The 25,104-nt window shown below is 35.9% G+C and overlaps 1 protein-coding gene across 4 annotated transcripts in view; it reads right to left on the bottom strand.

The window, feature by feature from the left end:
• tox2 (TOX high mobility group box family member 2) overlaps positions 1–25,104 on the bottom strand; it is a 350,086-nt gene that overhangs the window by 5,403 nt on the left and 319,579 nt on the right. For all 4 annotated transcript variants that reach the window (XM_061939546.2, XM_061939568.2, XM_061939554.2 and 1 more), the window contains 2 exons: positions 5,131–5,544; positions 4,918–5,054 (listed from right to left, as the gene is read on the bottom strand). In XM_061939546.2, coding sequence (XP_061795530.2) covers positions 4,918–5,054; positions 5,131–5,544 — 551 coding nt within the window. The remainder of the gene's footprint in view (positions 1–4,917; positions 5,055–5,130; positions 5,545–25,104) is intronic.

Below are 25,104 nucleotides of genomic sequence, written 5' to 3'. Positions count from 1 at the left end.
CACCGTGTATGGTGAGGATGGTGTTCTGCTGACCTCGACTGCGGATGTTGTGGATCGGTGGAGGGAATACTTCGAAGACCTCCTCAATCCTACCAGCACGTCTTCCTATGAGGAAGCAGGGCCAGGGGAATCTGTGGTGGACTCTCCTATTTCTGGGGCTGAGGTTGCCGAGGTAGTTAAAAAGCTCCTCGGTGGCAAGGCCCCGGGGGTGGATGAGATCCGCCCGGAGTTCCTTAAGGCTCTGGATGTTGTGGGGCTGTCTTGGTTGACAAGACTCTGCAACATCGCGTGGACATCGGGGGCGGTACCTCTGGATTGGCAGACCGGGGTGGTGGTTCCTCTCTTTAAGAAGGGGAACCGGAGGGTGTGTTCTAACTATCGTGGGATCACACTCCTCAGCCTTCCCGGTAAGGTTTATTCAGGTGTACTGGAGAGGAGGCTACGCCGGATAGTCGAACCTCGGATTCAGGAGGAACAGTGTGGTTTTCGTCCTGGTCGTGGAACTGTGGACCAGCTCTATACTCTCGGCAGGGTCCTTGAGGGTGCATGGGAGTTTGCTCAACCAGTCTACATGTGCTTTGTGGACTTGGAGAAGGCATTCGACCGTGTACCCCGGGAAGTCCTGTGGGGAGTGCTCAGAGAGTATGGGGTAACGGACTGTCTTATTGTGGCGGTTCGCTCCCTGTATAATCAGTGTCAGAGCTTGGTCCGCATTGCCGGCAGTAAGTCGGACCCGTTTCCAGTGAGGGTTGGACTCCGCCAGGGCTGCCCTTTGTCACCGATTCTGTTCATAACCTTTATGGACAGAATTTCTAGGCGCAGTCAAGGCGTTGAGGGTATCTGGTTTGGTGGCTGCAGGATTAGGTCTCTGCTTTTTGCAGATGATGTGGTCCTGATGGCTTCATCTGGCCAAGATCTTCAGCTCTCACTGGATCGGTTCGCAGCCGAGTGTGAAGCGACTGGGATGGGAATCAGCACCTCCAAATCTGAGTCCATGGTTCTCGCCCGGAAAAGGGTGGAGTGCCATCTCCGGGTTGGGGAGGAGATCTTGCCCCAAGTGGAGGAGTTCAAGTACCTCGGAGTCTTGTTCACGAGTGAGGGAAGAGTGGATCGTGAGATCGACAGGCGGATCGGTGCGGCGTCTTCAGTAATGCGGACACTGTATCGATCCGTTGTGGTGAAGAAGGAGCTGAGCCGGAAGGCAAAGCTCTCGATTTACCGGTTGATCTACGTTCCCATCCTCACCTATGGTCATGAGCTTTGGGTCATGACCGAAAGGACAAGATCACGGGTACAAGCGGCCGAAATGAGTTTCCTCCGCCGGGTGGCGGGGCTCTCCCTTAGAGATAGGGTGAGAAGCTCTGTCATCCGGGGGGAGCTCAAAGTAAAGCCGCTGCTCCTCCACATCGAGAGGAGCCAGATGAGGTGGTTCGGGCATCTGGTCAGGATGCCACCCGAACGCCTCCCTCGGGAGGTGTTTCGGGCACGTCCGACCGGTAGGAGGCCACGGGGAAGACCCAGGACACGTTGGGAAGACTATGTCTCCCGGCTGGCCTGGGAACGCCTCGGGATCCCCCGGGAGGAACTGGACGAAGTGGCTGGGGAGAGGGAAGTCTGGGCTTCCCTGCTTAAGCTGCTGCCCCCGCGACCCGACCTCGGATAAGCGGAAGAAGATGGATGGATGGATGGATATATATATACATATACTGTGTGTGTGTGTGTATATATATATATATATTTATATATATATATATATATATATATATATAGTTACATATATATATATATATATATATATATATATATATATATATATATATATATATATATATATATATATTAGTGACACACGGAATTTTGGATTTTCATTTGTTGCCACTTCAAATCATCAAAATTAAATGAAATAAACATTTGAATGCATCAGTCTGTGTGCAATGAATAAATATAATGTACAAGTTACACCTTTTGAATGCAATTACTGAAATAAATCAAGTTTTTCAAAATATTCTAATTTACTGGCTTTTACCTGTGTATATATATAGTTACATATATATTTATATATACACACACACACACAGTATATGTATATATATATATATATATATATATATATATGTATGTGTGGGAAAAAAATCACAAGACTATTTCATCTCTACAGGCCTGTTCAATCACAAGGCTTCTTTCAGGAACAAAAACCTGCGAAATACCACAGAACTCAGCAAACACATTTGGGACCTCAAAGACAATAATGTTGAATATTCAATAACATGGCAAATTCTTGCATCCAGCACACCTTACAATAGTGGTAATAAAAGATGCAACCTATGCTTGAAAGAGAAACTGTTTATTATTTACCGTCCAGACCTGTCATCCTTCAACAAGCGCAGCGAAATTGTAACAACATGCCGCCATAGACGGAAACACCTCCTAGGTAACACATGAGCCAATCACCACGCCCCTAGGCCAGCCTGTACCCACCCACTCTGTGCCCTATATAAACCATGGTATGCGAATGCTCCCATTAAAATCTCCTGACGATTGAGGGTACCCCCCCTCATGAAACAGGCCTGTAGAGATGAAATAGTCTTGTGATTTTTTTCCCACACATACATATATTGCGCTCTACTACGGTATCGAGCACTATTTTTTGGATAACCTTATTAAGACATATATATATATATATATATATATACATATATATATATATATATATATATACACACAGTATGTATATGTATTTATATATATATATATATATATATATATATATATATATATATACACACAGTATGGGTGGCGGGGCTCTCCCTTAGAGATAGGGTGAGAAGCTCTGTCATCCGGGGGGAGCTCAAAGTAAAGCCGCTGCTCCTCCGCATCGAGAGGAGCCAGATGAGGTGGTTCGGGCATCTGGTCAGGATGCCACCCGAGCGCCTCCCTAAGGAGGTGTTTAGGGCATGTCCGACCGGTAGGAGGCCACGAGGAAGACCCAGGACACGTTGGGAAGACTATGTCTCCCGGCTGGCCTGGGAACGCCTCGGGATCCCCCGGGAGGAGCTGGACGAAGTGGCTGGGGAGAGGGAAGTCTGGGCTTCCCTGCTTAGGCTGCTGCCCCCGCGACCCGACCTCGGATAAGCGGAAGAAGATGGATGGATGGATGGATACACACAGTATGTATATGTATTTATATACATATATGCATGTATATATATATATATATATATATATATAAAATGTATGTATGTTTACATACATATATATACGTACACACATATATATAACATATATATAATGTATGTATGTATATATACATACACATTAGAGATGCGCGGATAGGCAATTATTTCATCCGCAACCGCATCAGAAAGTCGTCAACCATCCGCAATCCACCCGATCTAACATTTGATCAGAACCGCATCCGCCCGCACCCGCCCGTTGTTATATATCTAATATAGACGATGCAAGGCATTAGTGAGGTTATAAAGCTTTTGCCTGTTAAAGAAAGGAGACTGATCCAATGCAGCACAGACATTCGCGTGCCACGCTGTCACGACCCAGACGCACACCAGTGCGCAATCATATGGGAGCCGCGCTGAGCGCACCTCCAAGCGCGTCTCGCTGCCGGCGACGGCCGGGTATATGGGCCCGACGCTCCAGCGCCATCCATTTTCAGGGCTAGTTGATTCGGCAGGTGGGTTGTTACACACTCCTTAGCGGGTTCCAACTTCCATGGCCACCGTCCTAGCTGCTGTCTATATCAACCAGGGTGAGCCCCACCCCTTTCGTGAGCGCACTGCGCGCAGAGTGACCCCTGTTACGCGCCCCCGGCAACAGGGGTGGCGGGCAGGTAAGCTGCGCGGGCGGAGCGCGCGGAGTGACCCCTGTTACGAGCCCCGGGGGTGGCGGGCAGGTAAGCTGCTTACCTGCTGCGCGTGACGCCGGCCGCGGCGAAGGGTCGGTGCGGTGGGCGCGGTGGTGACCCTGGACGTGCGTCGGGCCCTTCTCGCGGATCGCCTCAGCTACGGCTCCCGGTGGGGCCCTCTCGGGGGAAGGGGCCTCGGTCCCGGACCCCGGCGAGGCGTCCCTTCTCCGCTCCGTAAAAGTGTCCATCTCTTTTTTTTTTTTTCTTCTGTTGTGGCATATGTTGCAGGTGCCTGCTCGTTTTTCGTATGTGGGTAACAACATTTAACTATGTATATATATTTCCGAATTGGTTTAACTGCCACCCGCCTGAATCTATTTAAAATCAATTTTTTTTTTATTTGAACCACCCGACCCGACCCGCGGATAAAATCTATTTTTTTTAATTTCATCCGCCCGATCCGCGGATAATCCGCGGACTCCGCGGTTGTGCCCGCAAACCGCGCATCTCTAATACACATATATATATGTATGTATATATACATACACATATATATATATGTATGTATGCACATATGTGTGTATATATATATATATATATATATATGTGTATATATATGTATACATGTATGTATACATGTATGTATATATATGTATACATGTACCGGTATATGTATATATGTATACATATATGTATGTATATATATCTATTTGTATACATATATGTATATATATGTATGTATACATATGTGTATGTATATATATATATATTTGTATACATATATGTATACATATATGTATGTATGTATACATATATGTTTGTATATAAATGTATGTATGTATATATATATATATATATATATATATATATATATATAGTCAATGTGTCTGTGCTCAATACCGGCCGCCTTAACAACAAAGCGCTGCGGGAAACCCTGGTATATATGATTTTTCTTTTTTTGTCTTTCTATGACTTCCAATGTATTGATATACCTGAGAACCAATTTGAGAATAAATCCTTCAAATGTGAGGAGTGCAAAGGTAAAGAAAAGTGCTCGCCTGCAGTGGTTGCCACACTCCCGATTGCAGTATTCACTGTCCCAGTCATGGCCAGGACCAGGACCAGGACCAGGTGCACCTGGAGACTGGGAGCCTCCGATGCTCTTCTGATACTCTGACTGGAGGTGGGAGTACGCCTGAAGGAGGAGAGACACAACAGTGTGAATACTTCCGGGAACAGGTTTGCGTGGTTTTGGGAGGTCAAGGCGATACCTGCTGGCCAGGAGGGGGCGGGGAGTGAAGGGAAGCCTGCAGTCCCATCTGGTGGGAGATGATTGGCTGGGACTGGACCTGCTGCATGCGGATCGGCTGGTTGAGGAGCGAGCTCTGGTGCAGGGACAGCTGCTGGTGGGGGTGAAGGGGCGGGCTGATCTGGAAGGGGGAAGGGGGAGAGGCACTAATGCTGGGCAGCATCTGCGATTGGCTGAGCGTCTGCGAGAGGGCGTGGCGAGGGGCGTGGCCCGCGTAGCTCTGCAGGTCTGCGAGGGGGAAGGCGCCGGGACCCAGGTAGGGGGACGACGGCTGGGGTGGGTGTGGCACGCTGTACAGGGACGGGTTGGTTGGCATCATGTGCGGGGAGGCCTGGCTTGATTGGGCACTTTTCGGCTCCGTGGGGTCGTTGTACGTCTGCGGAGAAAAGAATGCCATTGTTGACAACTATTGCACACCGGAAGCGAACGCTTGATCGACGTATCGATAGATCCATTTATATTCCTACGAATTAAGAATATCGATCTGTGCTCGGCTAGTTGGCCTTCCAGAAGATACATCTTGATCTAACATCGTTCTAAAAAGAGATTAATCAGTTTTATCGATACTAGAAAAGAAAAACAATTGGCTCTAAAAACGGCGGACTTTATATACAAAGTTGTTTTGAGCACTTTTTAGATAAAGACCTTAAACCACAGGTGTCAAACTTAAGGCCCGGGGGCCAAATCTGGGCCGCCACATTATTTTATGTGGCCCGCGAAAGCCTAGAAATAATAAGCGTTAATAAAATGCTTAATCTTTTCTTACTAAATATATTTGGTTATTTCCCTTTTCACATTAAAAATCATGTACTGCATGCAATTGCATATCTTTTAACCCTTGTGTAATGTTCATATTGTTGTTACTCAGCCAGCGTTTGTGGGTCTGATGGACCCGTTGCATTTTGTGGCTTTTAATGCCTCACAATCAAACATTTTTATGTTAAAATACTGAACAGATGTTTACCTTATCCCAATAAACATCTGTTCAGTTATTTTAATATATATATATATAATATATATTTGATATATATTATTTTTCTGATAATAATGATATATATTTGGAATATTTTGCCCAAGTAATTTATTTAAAAAAATTGGACCGCCACAAATGAATTTGGTAAATTTGTTAAAAAATCTGACTAATGCATTTATTTTTAAATATTTTACCCTCATAATGCAGCTAAATCAGGTCTTTGAATTAACATTTTGAAAAGTTTTATTTTAAGATAATAATGATATATATTTGGAATATTTTGCCCAAGTAATTAAAAAAAAAAAAATTGGACCGCCACAAATGAATTTGGTAAATTTGTTAAAAAATCTGACTAATGCATTTATTTTGAAATATTTTACCCTCATAATGCAGCTAAATCAGGTCTTGAAATTAACATTTTCAAAAGTTTTATTTTACGATAATAATGATATATATTTGGAATATTTTGCCCAAGTAATTTATAAAAAAAATTTTGGTTCGCCACAAATGAATTTGGTAAATTTGTTAAAAAATCTGACTAATGCATTTGTTTTGAAATATTTTACCCTCGTAATGCAGCTAAATCAGGTCTTGAAATTAACATTTTCAAAAGTTTTATTTTACGATAATAATGATATATATTTGGAATATTTTGCCCAAGTAATTTATAAAAAAAAATTTAATCCGCCACAAATGAATTTGGTAAATTTGTTAAAAAATCTGACTAAAGCATTTATTTTGAAATTTTGTTTTACCTTATCCCAATAAACATCTGTTCAGTATTTTAACATAAAAGTGTTTGATTGTGAGGCATTAAAAGCCACAAAATTCAACGGGTCCATCAGACCCACAAACGCTGGCTGAGTAACAACAATATGAATGTTGCACGGAAAATTTCTCTGCCAGTTTCTGCATCCCACAGGGATTCTTCTTTTGTGTTTCTGCACCTGCGGTTCCCACACAAGGTTGCAACATTGTTTGTCAACACTGTCTGCTCTCATTTTCTCGCACATTTGACCCTCTGATGTTCTGTGCACCTACACTCTGTCCTCCTCCTGTCTAGGCCTGCTGCGTGTGTGCGTGTGTGCGTGTGTGTGTGTGTGTGGTACACAGAACATCAATTTCTACACTTCTATTAGCCCCGGGTCCAGTGGACCCGGACATCTTATATATAATAGAAATGTGTAGGGGGCGTGTATGGTGTGTGGTCATTAAATATGTAGTCTGATATATGTTCTTCACAGAAAATGAGCCAAAGTCAGTGAGTCTCAGTTTGAAAAATTAATTAATTGTATCATTTTTCTTTTAATAAAAAATGAAAACTGGTCCCACAGACCCGAACACCGCACAAGGGTTAAAATGCAATATTATCAAAATCAAAATATTATATTATCTTGTATTCCAAAAATATTTTTTGTTAAAATAAAGATAAATACTGTACTTAAAGATCTGCTTGACTTATGATTTCAAAACAAATTATCAATCAAAGTGTAGACTGTAAAATTCACAATGAATGTTATGGTTAAATGACTGACTGTTTTTTTTAACCCTAAAATCAACTGTGGTACTGTTTTTTTCCATATACAGTAAGACACTAAAACATTGAAAAAGAAGCAAAAAAATACATTAAAACAACAAGATTTTACGGTTAAAAAAAACAACTGGCAGCTCTGTTGCTTGAATTTTACCGCTAAAAACAGTTTTGTCCATTCCATTTATACATTTTTTTTTATATGCTGTAAAAAACCCACTGCTTTTACTGTGAAATTCTGGTGACTGAGCTGCCAGTTTTTAAAGTAAAATTTTAATTTTTTTTTTGCAGCTTATGTAAAAAAATATATTGTTCATGTATTATACATACATACATGTATATACATGTATATTCATATATTACTCATTGTTAAAAGCGGCCCTCTGCGGGCAACCATAAATGCGATGTGGCCCTCAATGAAAACGAGTTTGACACCACTGCCTTAAACGTTACGCGAAAAGATCCAAAAATGGCGCCCCCCAGAGGTGTCTGGGTCAAGTTTTACTTATTTCCCATACAATGAATTTGGTAAATTTGGTAAAAAATCTGACTAATGCATTCATTTTGAAATATTTTACCCTCGTAATGCAGCTAAATCAGGTCTTGAAATTAACATTTTCAAAAGTTTTATTTTACGATAATAATGATATATATTTGGAATATTTTGCCCAAGTAATTTATTTTAAAAATGTGGACCGCCACAAATGAATTTGGTAAAAACAAATTAAAAAATCTGACTAATGCATTTATTTTGAAATATTTTACCCTCGTAATGCAGCTAAATCAGGTCTTGAAATTAACATTTTCAAAAGTTCTATTTTACGATAATGATATATATTTGGAATATTTTGCCCAAGTAATTTGATAAAAAAAATTGGACCGCCACAAACGAATTTGGTAAACTGGTTAAAAAATCTGACTAATGCATTTATTTTGAAATATTTTACCCTCGTAATGTAGCTAAATCAGGTCTTGAAATTAACATTTTCAAAAGTTTTATTTTTCTGATAATGATATATATTTGGAATATTTTTGCAGCTTATGTAAAAAAATATATTGTTCATGTATTATACATACGTACATGTATATACATGTATATTCATATATTACTCATTGTTAAAAGCGGCCCTCTGGGGGCAACCATAAATGCGATGTGGCCCTCAATGAAAACGAGTTTGACACCCCTGCCTTAAATGTTACGCGAAAAGATCCAAAAATGGTGCCCCCCAGTGGTGTCTGGGTCAAGTTTTCTTATTTCCCTTACTTACATTTTTTTATTTTTTTTTATGAACGGGCGACCTTAATATTATTATTATTATTATTATTATTATTATTATTGTTAAAGTACCACTCATAGTCACACACACACTAGGTGTGGTGAACTTACCCTCTGCATTTGACGCATCCCCTTGTTCCACCCCTTGGGAGGTGAGGGGAGTAGTGAGCAGCAGCGGTGTCCGCGCTCGGGAATCATTTTGGTGATTTAACCCCCAATTCCAACTCTTAATGCCGAGTGCCAAGCAGAGAGGTAATGGGTCCCATTTTTATAGTCTTTGGTATGACTCGGCCGGGGTTTGAACTCACGACCTACCGATCTCAGGGCGGACACTCTAACCACAAGGCCATAGAAACAATATAAACTTATTTATTTACAAGTGAATTGAAACAAAATGATTTTCATCCAGATGACATGATTGGTAAATGCATGTTCGCATGATAGCGCAACCCTGAGAACCGTCAGTTGAACGAGTCTGCTCCAAAATGAAGCGTTTACGTCCTGTTAGGGTTTCTCTTCTTCAAAGTGATGACGCAACATAACCTTGTTGGCGGCTCGATCTATTCACGTTTATCGACAAATGATTTGTGATCGCAAATAACAAGAGTCCACACAACAATTGAAGCGGTGAATAAGCGCGGGCTCGTCTAGACTTTGCGTTTTTTTCACGCCTCGGCCAAAAAAAACGTTCACACTTGCACGGAAGCGTGAGCGTCCGTGCAAGTGTGTGTGATATTGTAACAGCAAACTTTCAGTAGTTTGAAATATGCCAGCTGAGGCCCAGTGCCAGCATGAAGCAGCGACACGCGACCGACAGCACGGTCTATTGTTCTAAAACAATGGCTGCGTGTATCTCTGCCAGCGATATTGCTGCTTTAAATGTTTTTTTTGTTTTTTTTTGTATATAAACATGAAGATAAAAGGACACAATACAGTGGCCACATTCTGTACATTCTTATACTGCACAGAAAAAAAATCTGACTAATGCATTTATTTTGAAATATTTTACCCTCGTAATGCAGCTAAATTAAGTCTTGAAATTAACATTTTCAAAAGTTTTATTTTACGATAATAATGATATATATTTGGAGTATTTTACCCAAGTGAATTATAAAAAAAATTTGGACCGCCACAAATTAATTTGGTAAATTTGTTAAAAAATCTGACTAATGCATTTATTTTTAAACATTTTACCCTCGTAATGCAGCTAAATCAGGTCTTGAAATTAACATTTTCAAAAGTTTTATTTTGCGATATTAATGATATATATTTGGAATATTTTGCCCAAGTAATTTATAAAAAAAAATTTGGTGCGCCACAAATGAATTTGGTAAATTTGTTAAAAAATCTGACTAATGCATTTATTTTGAAATATTTTACCCTCGTAGTGCAACTAAATCAGGTCTTGAAATTAATATTTTCAAAAGTTGTATTGTTCTGATAATAATGATATATATTTGGAATATTTTGCCCAAGTAATTTATTTAAAAAATTTGAACCGCCACAAATGAATTTGGGAAATTTGTTAAAAAATCTGACTAATGCATTTATTGTGAAATATTTTACCCTCGTAATGCAGCCAAATCAGGTCATGAAATTAACATTTTCAAAAGTTTTATTTTACGATAATAATGATATATATTTGGAATATTTTGCCCAAGTTATTTATTTAAAAAATTTGGACCGCCACAAATGAATTTGGGAAATTTGTTGAAAAATCTGACTAATGCATTTATTTTGAAATATTTTACCCTCGTAATGCAGCTAAATCAGGTCTTGAAATTAACATTTTCAAAAGTTTTATTTTACGATAATAATGATATATATTTGGAGTATTTTGGCCAAGTAATTTATTAAAAAAAATTTGGACCGCCAAAAATGAATATGGTAAATTTGTTAAAAAATCTGACTAATGCATTTATTTTGAAATATTTTACCCTCGTAATGCAGCTAAATCAGGTCTTGAAATTAACATTTTCAAAAGTTTTATTTTACGATAATGATATATATTTGGAATATTTTGCCCAAGTTATTTATTTAAAAAATTTGGACCGCCACAAATGAATTTGGTAAATTTGTTAAAAAATCTGACTAATGCATTTATTTTGAAATATTTTACCCTCGTAATGCAGCTAAATCAGGTCTTGAAATTAACATTTTCAAAAGTTTTATTTCACGATAATAATGATATATATTTGGAATATTTTGCCCAAGTAATTTATAAAACATTTTTGGACCGCCACAAATGAATTTGGGAAATTTGTTAAAAAATCTGACTAATGCATTTATTGTGAAATATTTTACCCTCGTAATGCAGCTAAATCAGGTCTTGAAATTAACATTTTCAAAAGTTTTATTTTACGATAATGATATATATTTGGAATATTTTGCCCAAGTTATTTATTTAAAAAATTTGGACCGCCAAAAATGAATATGGTAAATTTGTTAAAAAATCTGACTAATGCATTTATTTTGAAATATTTTACCCTCGTAATGCAGCTAAATCAGGTCTTGAAATTAACATTTTCAAAAGTTTTATTTTACGATAATGATATATATTTGGAATATTTTGCCCAAGTTATTTATTTAAAAAATTTGGACCGCCACAAATGAATTTGGTAAATTTGTTAAAAAATCTGACTAATGCATTTATTTTGAAATATTTTACCCTCGTAATGCAGCTAAATCAGGTCTTGAAATTAACATTTTCAAAAGTTTTATTTCACGATAATAATGATATATATTTGGAATATTTTGCCCAAGTAATTTATAAAACATTTTTGGACCGCCACAAATGAATTTGGGAAATTTGTTAAAAAATCTGACTAATGCATTTATTGTGAAATATTTTACCCTCGTAATGCAGCTAAATCAGGTCTTGAAATTAACATTTTCAATAGTTGTATTTTACGATAATAATGATATATATTTGGAATATTTTGCCCAAGTAATTTATTTAAAAAAATTGGACCACCACAAATTAATTTGGTAAATTTGTTTAAAAAATCTGACTAATGCATTTATTGTGAAATATTTTACCCTCGTAATGCAGCTAAATCCGGTCTTGAAATTAACATTTTCAAAAGTTTTATTTTACGATAATAATGATATATATTGGGAGTATTTACGGCGTGGCGCAGTGGAAGAATGGCCGTGCGCGACCCGAGGGTCCCTGGTTCAATCCCCACCTAGTACCAACCTCGTCATGTCCGTTGTGTCCTGAGCAAGACACTTCACCCTTGCTCCTGATGGGTGCTGGTTAGCGCCTTGCATGGCAGCTCCCTCCATCAGTGTGTGAATGTGTGTGTGAATGGGTAAATGTGGAAGTAGTGTCAAAGCGCTTTGAGTACCTTGAAGGTAGAAAAGCGCTATACAAGTACAACCCATTTATTATTTATTTATTTATTTTGCCCAAGTAATTTATAAAAAAAATTTGGTAAATTTGTTAAAAAATCTGACTAATGCATTTATTTTGAAATATTGTACCCTCATAATTCAGCTAAATCAGGTCTTGAAATTAACATATTCAAAAGTTTTATTTTACGATAATGATATATATTTGGAATATTTTGCCCAAGTAATTTATTTAAAAAAATTGGACCGCCACAAATGAATTTGGGAAATTTGTTAAAAAATCTGACTAATGCATTTATTTTGAAATATTTTACCCTCGTAATGCAGCTAAATCAGGTCTTGAAATTAACATTTTCAAAAGTTTTATTTTACGATAATGATATATATTTGGAATATTTTGCCCAAGTTATTTATTTAAAAAATTTGGACCGCCACAAATGAATTTGGTAAATTTGTTAAAAAATCTGACTAATGCATTTATTTTGAAATATTTTACCCTCGTAATGCAGCTAAATCAGGTCTTGAAATTAACATTTTCAAAAGTTTTATTTCACGATAATAATGATATATATTTGGAATATTTTGCCCAAGTAATTTATAAAACATTTTTGGACCGCCACAAATGAATTTGGGAAATTTGTTAAAAAATCTGACTAATGCATTTATTGTGAAATATTTTACCCTCGTAATGCAGCTAAATCAGGTCTTGAAATTAACATTTTCAATAGTTGTATTTTACGATAATAATGATATATATTTGGAATATTTTGCCCAAGTAATTTATTTAAAAAAATTGGACCACCACAAATTAATTTGGTAAATTTGTTTAAAAAATCTGACTAATGCATTTATTGTGAAATATTTTACCCTCGTAATGCAGCTAAATCCGGTCTTGAAATTAACATTTTCAAAAGTTTTATTTTACGATAATAATGATATATATTGGGAGTATTTACGGCGTGGCGCAGTGGAAGAATGGCCGTGCGCGACCCGAGGGTCCCTGGTTCAATCCCCACCTAGTACCAACCTCGTCATGTCCGTTGTGTCCTGAGCAAGACACTTCACCCTTGCTCCTGATGGGTGCTGGTTAGCGCCTTGCATGGCAGCTCCCTCCATCAGTGTGTGAATGTGTGTGTGAATGGGTAAATGTGGAAGTAGTGTCAAAGCGCTTTGAGTACCTTGAAGGTAGAAAAGCGCTATACAAGTACAACCCATTTATTATTTATTTATTTATTTTGCCCAAGTAATTTATAAAAAAAAATTTGGTAAATTTGTTAAAAAATCTGACTAATGCATTTATTTTGAAATATTGTACCCTCATAATTCAGCTAAATCAGGTCTTGAAATTAACGTATTCAAAAGTTTTATTTTACGATAATGATATATATTTGGAATATTTTGCCCAAGTAATTTATTTAAAAAAATTGGACCGCCACAAATGAATTTGGGAAATTTGTTAAAAAATCTGACTAATGCATTTATTTTGAAATATTTTACCCTCGTAATGCAGCTAAATCAGGTCTTGAAATTAACATTTTCAAAAGTTTTATTTTACGATAATGATATATATTTGGAATATTTTGCCCAAGTTATTTATTTAAAAAATTTGGACCGCCACAAATGAATTTGGTAAATTTGTTAAAAAATCTGACTAATGCATTTATTTTGAAATATTTTACCCTCGTAATGCAGCTAAATCAGGTCTTGAAATTAACATTTTCAAAAGTTTTATTTCACGATAATAATGATATACAGTGGGGCAAAAAAGTATTTAGTCAGCCACGATTGTGCAAGTTCTTCCACTTAAAATGATGACAAAGGTCTGTAATTTTCATCATAGGTACACTTCAACTGTGAGAGACAGAATGTGAAAAAAAAATCCAGGAATTCACATTGTAGGATTTTTAAAGAATTTATTTGTAAATTATGGTGGAAAATAAGTATTTGGTCAATAACAAAAATTCTACTCAATACTTTGTAATATAACCTTTGTTGGCAATAACAGAGGTCAAACGATTACTATAGGTCTTTACCAGGTTTGCACACACAGTAGCTGGTATTTTGGCCCATTCCTCCATGCAGATCTTCTCGAGAGCAGTGATGTTTTGGGGCTGTCGCCGAGCAACACGGACTTTCAACTCCCTCCACAGATTTTCTATGGGGTTGAAGTCTGGAGACTGGCTAGGCCACTCCAGGACTTTCAAATGCTTCTTACGGAGCCACTCCTTCGTTGCCCGGGCGGTGTGTTTGGGATCATTGTCATGCTGGAAGACCCAGCCACGTTTCATCTTCAAAGCTCTCACTGATGGAAGGAGGTTTTGGCTCAAAATCTCACGATACATGGCCCCGTTCATTCTTTCCTTAACACGGATCAGTCGGCCTGTCCCCTTGGCAGAAAAACAACCCCAAAACATGATGTTTCCACCCCCATGCTTCACAGTGGGTATGGTGTTCTTGGGATGCAACTCAGTATTCTTCTTCCTCCAAACACGACGAGTTGAGAGACAGAAAAAAGTTCTATTTTGGTTTCATCTGACCACATGACATTCTCCCAATCCTCTGCTGTATCATCCATGTGCTCTCTGGCAAACTTCAGACGGGCCTGGACATGCACTGGCTTAAGCAGGGGCACTGCAGGATTTGATTCCCTGTCGGCGTAGTGTGTTACTGATGGTAACCTTTGTTACTTTGGTCCCAGCTCTCTGTAGGTCATTGACCAGGTCCCCCCGTGTGGTTCTGGGATTTTTGCTCACCGTTCTCATGATCATTTTGACCCCACGGGATGAGATCTTGCGTGGAGCCCCAGATCGAGGGAGATTATCAGTGGTCTTGTATGTCTTCCATTTTCTGATAATTGCTCCCACAGTTGATTTTTTTCACACCAAGCTGCTTGCCTATTGTAGATTCACTCTTCACAGTCTGGTGCAGGTCTACAATTATTTTCCTGGTGTCCTTCGACATCTCTTTGGTCTTGGCCATAGTGGAGTTTGGAGTCTGACTGTTTGAGGCTGTGGACAGGTGTCTTTTATACAGATAACCAGTTCAAACAGGTGCCATTAATACAGGTAACAAGTGGAGGACAGAAGAGCTTCTTAGAGAAGAAGTTACAGGTCTGTGAGAGCCAGAGATCTTCCTTGTTTGAAGTGACCAAATACTTATTTTCCACCATAATTTACAAATAAATTCTTTAAAAATCCTACAATGTGAATTCCTGGATTTTTTTCCCACATTCTGTCTCTCACAGTTGAAGTGCACCTATGATGAAAATTACAGACCTCTGTCATCATTTTTAGTGGGAGAACTTGCACAATCGTGGCTGACTAAATACTTTTTTGCCCCACTGTATATTTGGAATATTTTGCCCAAGTAATTTATAAAACATTTTTGGACCGCCACAAATGAATTTGGGAAATTTGTTAAAAAATCTGACTAATGCATTTATTTTGAAATATTTTACCCTCGTAATGCAGCTAAATCAGGTCTTGAAATTAACATTTTCAAAAGTTTTATTTTACGATAATGATATATATTTGGAATATTTTGCCCAAGTTATTTATTTAAAAAATTTGGACCGCCACAAATGAATTTGGTAAATTTGTTAAAAAATCTGACTAATGCATTTATTTTGAAATATTTTACCCTCGTAATGCAGCTAAATCAGGTCTTGAAATTAACATTTTCAAAAGTTTTATTTCACGATAATAATGATATATATTTGGAATATTTTGCCCAAGTAATTTATAAAACATTTTTGGACCGCCACAAATGAATTTGGGAAATTTGTTAAAAAATCTGACTAATGCATTTATTGTGAAATATTTTACCCTCGTAATGCAGCTAAATCAGGTCTTGAAATTAACATTTTCAAAAGTTTTATTTTACGATAATGATATATATTTGGAATATTTTGCCCAAGTTATTTATTTAAAAAATTTGGACCGCCAAAAATGAATATGGTAAATTTGTTAAAAAATCTGACTAATGCATTTATTTTGAAATATTTTACCCTCGTAATGCAGCTAAATCAGGTCTTGAAATTAACATTTTCAAAAGTTTTATTTTACGATAATGATATATATTTGGAATATTTTGCCCAAGTTATTTATTTAAAAAATTTGGACCGCCACAAATGAATTTGGTAAATTTGTTAAAAAATCTGACTAATGCATTTATTTTGAAATATTTTACCCTCGTAATGCAGCTAAATCAGGTCTTGAAATTAACATTTTCAAAAGTTTTATTTCACGATAATAATGATATATATTTGGAATATTTTGCCCAAGTAATTTATAAAACATTTTTGGACCGCCACAAATGAATTTGGGAAATTTGTTAAAAAATCTGACTAATGCATTTATTGTGAAATATTTTACCCTCGTAATGCAGCTAAATCAGGTCTTGAAATTAACATTTTCAATAGTTGTATTTTACGATAATAATGATATATATTTGGAATATTTTGCCCAAGTAATTTATTTAAAAAAATTGGACCACCACAAATTAATTTGGTAAATTTGTTTAAAAAATCTGACTAATGCATTTATTGTGAAATATTTTACCCTCGTAATGCAGCTAAATCCGGTCTTGAAATTAACATTTTCAAAAGTTTTATTTTACGATAATAATGATATATATTGGGAGTATTTACGGCGTGGCGCAGTGGAAGAATGGCCGTGCGCGACCCGAGGGTCCCTGGTTCAATCCCCACCTAGTACCAACCTCGTCATGTCCGTTGTGTCCTGAGCAAGACACTTCACCCTTGCTCCTGATGGGTGCTGGTTAGCGCCTTGCATGGCAGCTCCCTCCATCAGTGTGTGAATGTGTGTGTGAATGGGTAAATGTGGAAGTAGTGTCAAAGCGCTTTGAGTACCTTGAAGGTAGAAAAGCGCTATACAAGTACAACCCATTTATTATTTATTTATTTATTTTGCCCAAGTAATTTATAAAAAAAATTTGGTAAATTTGTTAAAAAATCTGACTAATGCATTTATTTTGAAATATTGTACCCTCATAATTCAGCTAAATCAGGTCTTGAAATTAACATATTCAAAAGTTTTATTTTACGATAATGATATATATTTGGAATATTTTGCCCAAGTAATTTATTTAAAAAAATTGGACCGCCACAAATGAATTTGGGAAATTTGTTAAAAAATCTGACTAATGCATTTATTTTGAAATATTTTACCCTCGTAATGCAGCTAAATCAGGTCTTGAAATTAACATTTTCAAAAGTTTTATTTTACGATAATGATATATATTTGGAATATTTTGCCCAAGTTATTTATTTAAAAAATTTGGACCGCCACAAATGAATTTGGTAAATTTGTTAAAAAATCTGACTAATGCATTTATTTTGAAATATTTTACCCTCGTAATGCAGCTAAATCAGGTCTTGAAATTAACATTTTCAAAAGTTTTATTTCACGATAATAATGATATATATTTGGAATATTTTGCCCAAGTAATTTATAAAACATTTTTGGACCGCCACAAATGAATTTGGGAAATTTGTTAAAAAATCTGACTAATGCATTTATTGTGAAATATTTTACCCTCGTAATGCAGCTAAATCAGGTCTTGAAATTAACATTTTCAATAGTTGTATTTTACGATAATAATGATATATATTTGGAATATTTTGCCCAAGTAATTTATTTAAAAAAATTGGACCACCACAAATTAATTTGGTAAATTTGTTTAAAAAATCTGACTAATGCATTTATTGTGAAATATTTTACCCTCGTAATGCAGCTAAATCCGGTCTTGAAATTAACATTTTCAAAAGTTTTATTTTACGATAATAATGATATATATTGGGAGTATTTACGGCGTGGCGCAGTGGAAGAATGGCCGTGCGCGACCCGAGGGTCCCTGGTTCAATCCCCACCTAGTACCAACCTCGTCATGTCCGTTGTGTCCTGAGCAAGACACTTCACCCTTGCTCCTGATGGGTGCTGGTTAGCGCCTTGCATGGCAGCTCCCTCCATCAGTGTGTGAATGTGTGTGTGAATGGGTAAATGTGGAAGTAGTGTCAAAGCGCTTTGAGTACCTTGAAGGTAGAAAAGCGCTATACAAGTACAACCCATTTATTATTTATTTATTTATTTTGCCCAAGTAATTTATAAAAAAAATTTGGTAAATTTGTTAAAAAATCTGACTAATGCATTTATTTTGAAATATTGTACCCTCATAATTCAGCTAAATCAGGTCTTGAAATTAACGTATTCAAAAGTTTTATTTTACGATAATGATATATATTTGGAATATTTTGCCCAAGTAATTTATTTAAAAAAATTGGACCGCCACAAATGAATTTGGGAAATTTGTTAAAAAATCTGACTAATGCATTTATTTTGAAATATTTTACCCTCGTAATGCAGCTAAATCAGGTCTTGAAATTAACATTTTCAAAAGTTTTATTTTACGATAATGATATATATTTGGAATATTTTGCCCAAGTTATTTATTTAAAAAATTTGGACCGCCACAAATGAATTTGGTAAATTTGTTAAAAAATCTGACTAATGCATTTATTTTGAAATATTTTACCCTCGTAATGCAGCTAAATCAGGTCTTGAAATTAACATTTTCAAAAGTTTTATTTCACGATAATAATGATATATATTTGGAATATTTTGCCCAAGTAATTTATAAAACATTTTTGGACCGCCACAAATGAATTTGGGAAATTTGTTAAAAAATCTGACTAATGCATTTATTGTGAAATATTTTACCCTCGTAATGCAGCTAAATCAGGTCTTGAAATTAACATTTTCAATAGTTGTATTTTACGATAATAATGATATATATTTGGAATATTTTGCCCAAGTAATTTATTTAAAAAAATTGGACCACCACAAATTAATTTGGTAAATTTGTTTAAAAAATCTGACTAATGCATTTATTGTGAAATATTTTACCCTCGTAATGCAGCTAAATCCGGTCTTGAAATTAACATTTTCAAAAGTTTTATTTTACGATAATAATGATATATATTGGGAGTATTTACGGCGTGGCGCAGTGGAAGAATGGCCGTGCGCGACCCGAGGGTCCCTGGTTCAATCCCCACCTAGTACCAACCTCGTCATGTCCGTTGTGTCCTGAGCAAGACACTTCACCCTTGCTCCTGATGGGTGCTGGTTAGCGCCTTGCATGGCAGCTCCCTCCATCAGTGTGTGAATGTGTGTGTGAATGGGTAAATGTGGAAGTAGTGTCAAAGCGCTTTGAGTACCTTGAAGGTAGAAAAGCGCTATACAAGTACAACCCATTTATTATTTATTTATTTATTTTGCCCAAGTAATTTATAAAAAAAATTTGGTAAATTTGTTAAAAAATCTGACTAATGCATTTATTTTGAAATATTGTACCCTCATAATTCAGCTAAATCAGGTCTTGAAATTAACATATTCAAAAGTTTTATTTTACGATAATGATATATATTTGGAATATTTTGCCCAAGTAATTTATTTAAAAAAATTGGACCGCCACAAATGAATTTGGGAAATTTGTTAAAAAATCTGACTAATGCATTTATTTTGAAATATTTTACCCTCGTAATGCAGCTAAATCAGGTCTTGAAATTAACATTTTCAAAAGTTTTATTTTACGATAATGATATATATTTGGAATATTTTGCCCAAGTTATTTATTTAAAAAATTTGGACCGCCACAAATGAATTTGGTAAATTTGTTAAAAAATCTGACTAATGCATTTATTTTGAAATATTTTACCCTCGTAATGCAGCTAAATCAGGTCTTGAAATTAACATTTTCAAAAGTTTTATTTCACGATAATAATGATATACAGTGGGGCAAAAAAGTATTTAGTCAGCCACGATTGTGCAAGTTCTTCCACTTAAAATGATGACAAAGGTCTGTAATTTTCATCATAGGTACACTTCAACTGTGAGAGACAGAATGTGAAAAAAAAATCCAGGAATTCACATTGTAGGATTTTTAAAGAATTTATTTGTAAATTATGGTGGAAAATAAGTATTTGGTCAATAACAAAAATTCTACTCAATACTTTGTAATATAACCTTTGTTGGCAATAACAGAGGTCAAACGATTACTATAGGTCTTTACCAGGTTTGCACACACAGTAGCTGGTATTTTGGCCCATTCCTCCATGCAGATCTTCTCGAGAGCAGTGATGTTTTGGGGCTGTCGCCGAGCAACACGGACTTTCAACTCCCTCCACAGATTTTCTATGGGGTTGAAGTCTGGAGACTGGCTAGGCCACTCCAGGACTTTCAAATGCTTCTTACGGAGCCACTCCTTCGTTGCCCGGGCGGTGTGTTTGGGATCATTGTCATGCTGGAAGACCCAGCCACGTTTCATCTTCAAAGCTCTCACTGATGGAAGGAGGTTTTGGCTCAAAATCTCACGATACATGGCCCCGTTCATTCTTTCCTTAACACGGATCAGTCGGCCTGTCCCCTTGGCAGAAAAACAACCCCAAAACATGATGTTTCCACCCCCATGCTTCACAGTGGGTATGGTGTTCTTGGGATGCAACTCAGTATTCTTCTTCCTCCAAACACGACGAGTTGAGAGACAGAAAAAAGTTCTATTTTGGTTTCATCTGACCACATGACATTCTCCCAATCCTCTGCTGTATCATCCATGTGCTCTCTGGCAAACTTCAGACGGGCCTGGACATGCACTGGCTTAAGCAGGGGCACTGCAGGATTTGATTCCCTGTCGGCGTAGTGTGTTACTGATGGTAACCTTTGTTACTTTGGTCCCAGCTCTCTGTAGGTCATTGACCAGGTCCCCCCGTGTGGTTCTGGGATTTTTGCTCACCGTTCTCATGATCATTTTGACCCCACGGGATGAGATCTTGCGTGGAGCCCCAGATCGAGGGAGATTATCAGTGGTCTTGTATGTCTTCCATTTTCTGATAATTGCTCCCACAGTTGATTTTTTTCACACCAAGCTGCTTGCCTATTGTAGATTCACTCTTCACAGTCTGGTGCAGGTCTACAATTATTTTCCTGGTGTCCTTCGACATCTCTTTGGTCTTGGCCATAGTGGAGTTTGGAGTCTGACTGTTTGAGGCTGTGGACAGGTGTCTTTTATACAGATAACCAGTTCAAACAGGTGCCATTAATACAGGTAACAAGTGGAGGACAGAAGAGCTTCTTAGAGAAGAAGTTACAGGTCTGTGAGAGCCAGAGATCTTCCTTGTTTGAAGTGACCAAATACTTATTTTCCACCATAATTTACAAATAAATTCTTTAAAAATCCTACAATGTGAATTCCTGGATTTTTTTCCCACATTCTGTCTCTCACAGTTGAAGTGCACCTATGATGAAAATTACAGACCTCTGTCATCATTTTTAGTGGGAGAACTTGCACAATCGTGGCTGACTAAATACTTTTTTGCCCCACTGTATATTTGGAATATTTTGCCCAAGTAATTTATAAAACATTTTTGGACCGCCACAAATGAATTTGGGAAATTTGTTAAAAAATCTGACTAATGCATTTATTTTGAAATATTTTACCCTCGTAATGCAGCTAAATCAGGTCTTGAAATTAACATTTTCAAAAGTTTTATTTTACGATAATGATATATATTTGGAATATTTTGCCCAAGTTATTTATTTAAAAAATTTGGACCGCCACAAATGAATTTGGTAAATTTGTTAAAAAATCTGACTAATGCATTTATTTTGAAATATTTTACCCTCGTAATGCAGCTAAATCAGGTCTTGAAATTAACATTTTCAAAAGTTTTATTTCACGATAATAATGATATATATTTGGAATATTTTGCCCAAGTAATTTATAAAACATTTTTGGACCGCCACAAATGAATTTGGGAAATTTGTTAAAAAATCTGACTAATGCATTTATTGTGAAATATTTTACCCTCGTAATGCAGCTAAATCAGGTCTTGAAATTAACATTTTCAAAAGTTTTATTTTACGATAATGATATATATTTGGAATATTTTGCCCAAGTTATTTATTTAAAAAATTTGGACCGCCAAAAATGAATATGGTAAATTTGTTAAAAAATCTGACTAATGCATTTATTTTGAAATATTTTACCCTCGTAATGCAGCTAAATCAGGTCTTGAAATTAACATTTTCAAAAGTTTTATTTTACGATAATGATATATATTTGGAATATTTTGCCCAAGTTATTTATTTAAAAAATTTGGACCGCCACAAATGAATTTGGTAAATTTGTTAAAAAATCTGACTAATGCATTTATTTTGAAATATTTTACCCTCGTAATGCAGCTAAATCAGGTCTTGAAATTAACATTTTCAAAAGTTTTATTTCACGATAATAATGATATATATTTGGAATATTTTGCCCAAGTAATTTATAAAACATTTTTGGACCGCCACAAATGAATTTGGGAAATTTGTTAAAAAATCTGACTAATGCATTTATTGTGAAATATTTTACCCTCGTAATGCAGCTAAATCAGGTCTTGAAATTAACATTTTCAATAGTTGTATTTTACGATAATAATGATATATATTTGGAATATTTTGCCCAAGTAATTTATTTAAAAAAATTGGACCACCACAAATTAATTTGGTAAATTTGTTTAAAAAATCTGACTAATGCATTTATTGTGAAATATTTTACCCTCGTAATGCAGCTAAATCCGGTCTTGAAATTAACATTTTCAAAAGTTTTATTTTACGATAATAATGATATATATTGGGAGTATTTACGGCGTGGCGCAGTGGAAGAATGGCCGTGCGCGACCCGAGGGTCCCTGGTTCAATCCCCACCTAGTACCAACCTCGTCATGTCCGTTGTGTCCTGAGCAAGACACTTCACCCTTGCTCCTGATGGGTGCTGGTTAGCGCCTTGCATGGCAGCTCCCTCCATCAGTGTGTGAATGTGTGTGTGAATGGGTAAATGTGGAAGTAGTGTCAAAGCGCTTTGAGTACCTTGAAGGTAGAAAAGCGCTATACAAGTACAACCCATTTATTATTTATTTATTTATTTTGCCCAAGTAATTTATAAAAAAAATTTGGTAAATTTGTTAAAAAATCTGACTAATGCATTTATTTTGAAATATTGTACCCTCATAATTCAGCTAAATCAGGTCTTGAAATTAACATATTCAAAAGTTTTATTTTACGATAATGATATATATTTGGAATATTTTGCCCAAGTAATTTATTTAAAAAAATTGGACCGCCACAAATGAATTTGGGAAATTTGTTAAAAAATCTGACTAATGCATTTATTTTGAAATATTTTACCCTCGTAATGCAGCTAAATCAGGTCTTGAAATTAACATTTTCAAAAGTTTTATTTTACGATAATGATATATATTTGGAATATTTTGCCCAAGTTATTTATTTAAAAAATTTGGACCGCCACAAATGAATTTGGTAAATTTGTTAAAAAATCTGACTAATGCATTTATTTTGAAATATTTTACCCTCGTAATGCAGCTAAATCAGGTCTTGAAATTAACATTTTCAAAAGTTTTATTTCACGATAATAATGATATATATTTGGAATATTTTGCCCAAGTAATTTATAAAACATTTTTGGACCGCCACAAATGAATTTGGGAAATTTGTTAAAAAATCTGACTAATGCATTTATTGTGAAATATTTTACCCTCGTAATGCAGCTAAATCAGGTCTTGAAATTAACATTTTCAATAGTTGTATTTTACGATAATAATGATATATATTTGGAATATTTTGCCCAAGTAATTTATTTAAAAAAATTGGACCACCACAAATTAATTTGGTAAATTTGTTTAAAAAATCTGACTAATGCATTTATTGTGAAATATTTTACCCTCGTAATGCAGCTAAATCCGGTCTTGAAATTAACATTTTCAAAAGTTTTATTTTACGATAATAATGATATATATTGGGAGTATTTACGGCGTGGCGCAGTGGAAGAATGGCCGTGCGCGACCCGAGGGTCCCTGGTTCAATCCCCACCTAGTACCAACCTCGTCATGTCCGTTGTGTCCTGAGCAAGACACTTCACCCTTGCTCCTGATGGGTGCTGGTTAGCGCCTTGCATGGCAGCTCCCTCCATCAGTGTGTGAATGTGTGTGTGAATGGGTAAATGTGGAAGTAGTGTCAAAGCGCTTTGAGTACCTTGAAGGTAGAAAAGCGCTATACAAGTACAACCCATTTATTATTTATTTATTTATTTTGCCCAAGTAATTTATAAAAAAAATTTGGTAAATTTGTTAAAAAATCTGACTAATGCATTTATTTTGAAATATTGTACCCTCATAATTCAGCTAAATCAGGTCTTGAAATTAACGTATTCAAAAGTTTTATTTTACGATAATGATATATATTTGGAATATTTTGCCCAAGTAATTTATTTAAAAAAATTGGACCGCCACAAATGAATTTGGGAAATTTGTTAAAAAATCTGACTAATGCATTTATTTTGAAATATTTTACCCTCGTAATGCAGCTAAATCAGGTCTTGAAATTAACATTTTCAAAAGTTTTATTTTACGATAATGATATATATTTGGAATATTTTGCCCAAGTTATTTATTTAAAAAATTTGGACCGCCACAAATGAATTTGGTAAATTTGTTAAAAAATCTGACTAATGCATTTATTTTGAAATATTTTACCCTCGTAATGCAGCTAAATCAGGTCTTGAAATTAACATTTTCAAAAGTTTTATTTCACGATAATAATGATATATATTTGGAATATTTTGCCCAAGTAATTTATAAAACATTTTTGGACCGCCACAAATGAATTTGGGAAATTTGTTAAAAAATCTGACTAATGCATTTATTGTGAAATATTTTACCCTCGTAATG

This window comes from Nerophis lumbriciformis, linkage group LG03 (genome assembly GCF_033978685.3).
Source record: "Nerophis lumbriciformis linkage group LG03, RoL_Nlum_v2.1, whole genome shotgun sequence".
Lineage (NCBI taxonomy): Eukaryota > Metazoa > Chordata > Actinopteri > Syngnathiformes > Syngnathidae > Nerophis > Nerophis lumbriciformis.
This window is presented reverse-complemented; position numbering and strand designations above follow the sequence as displayed.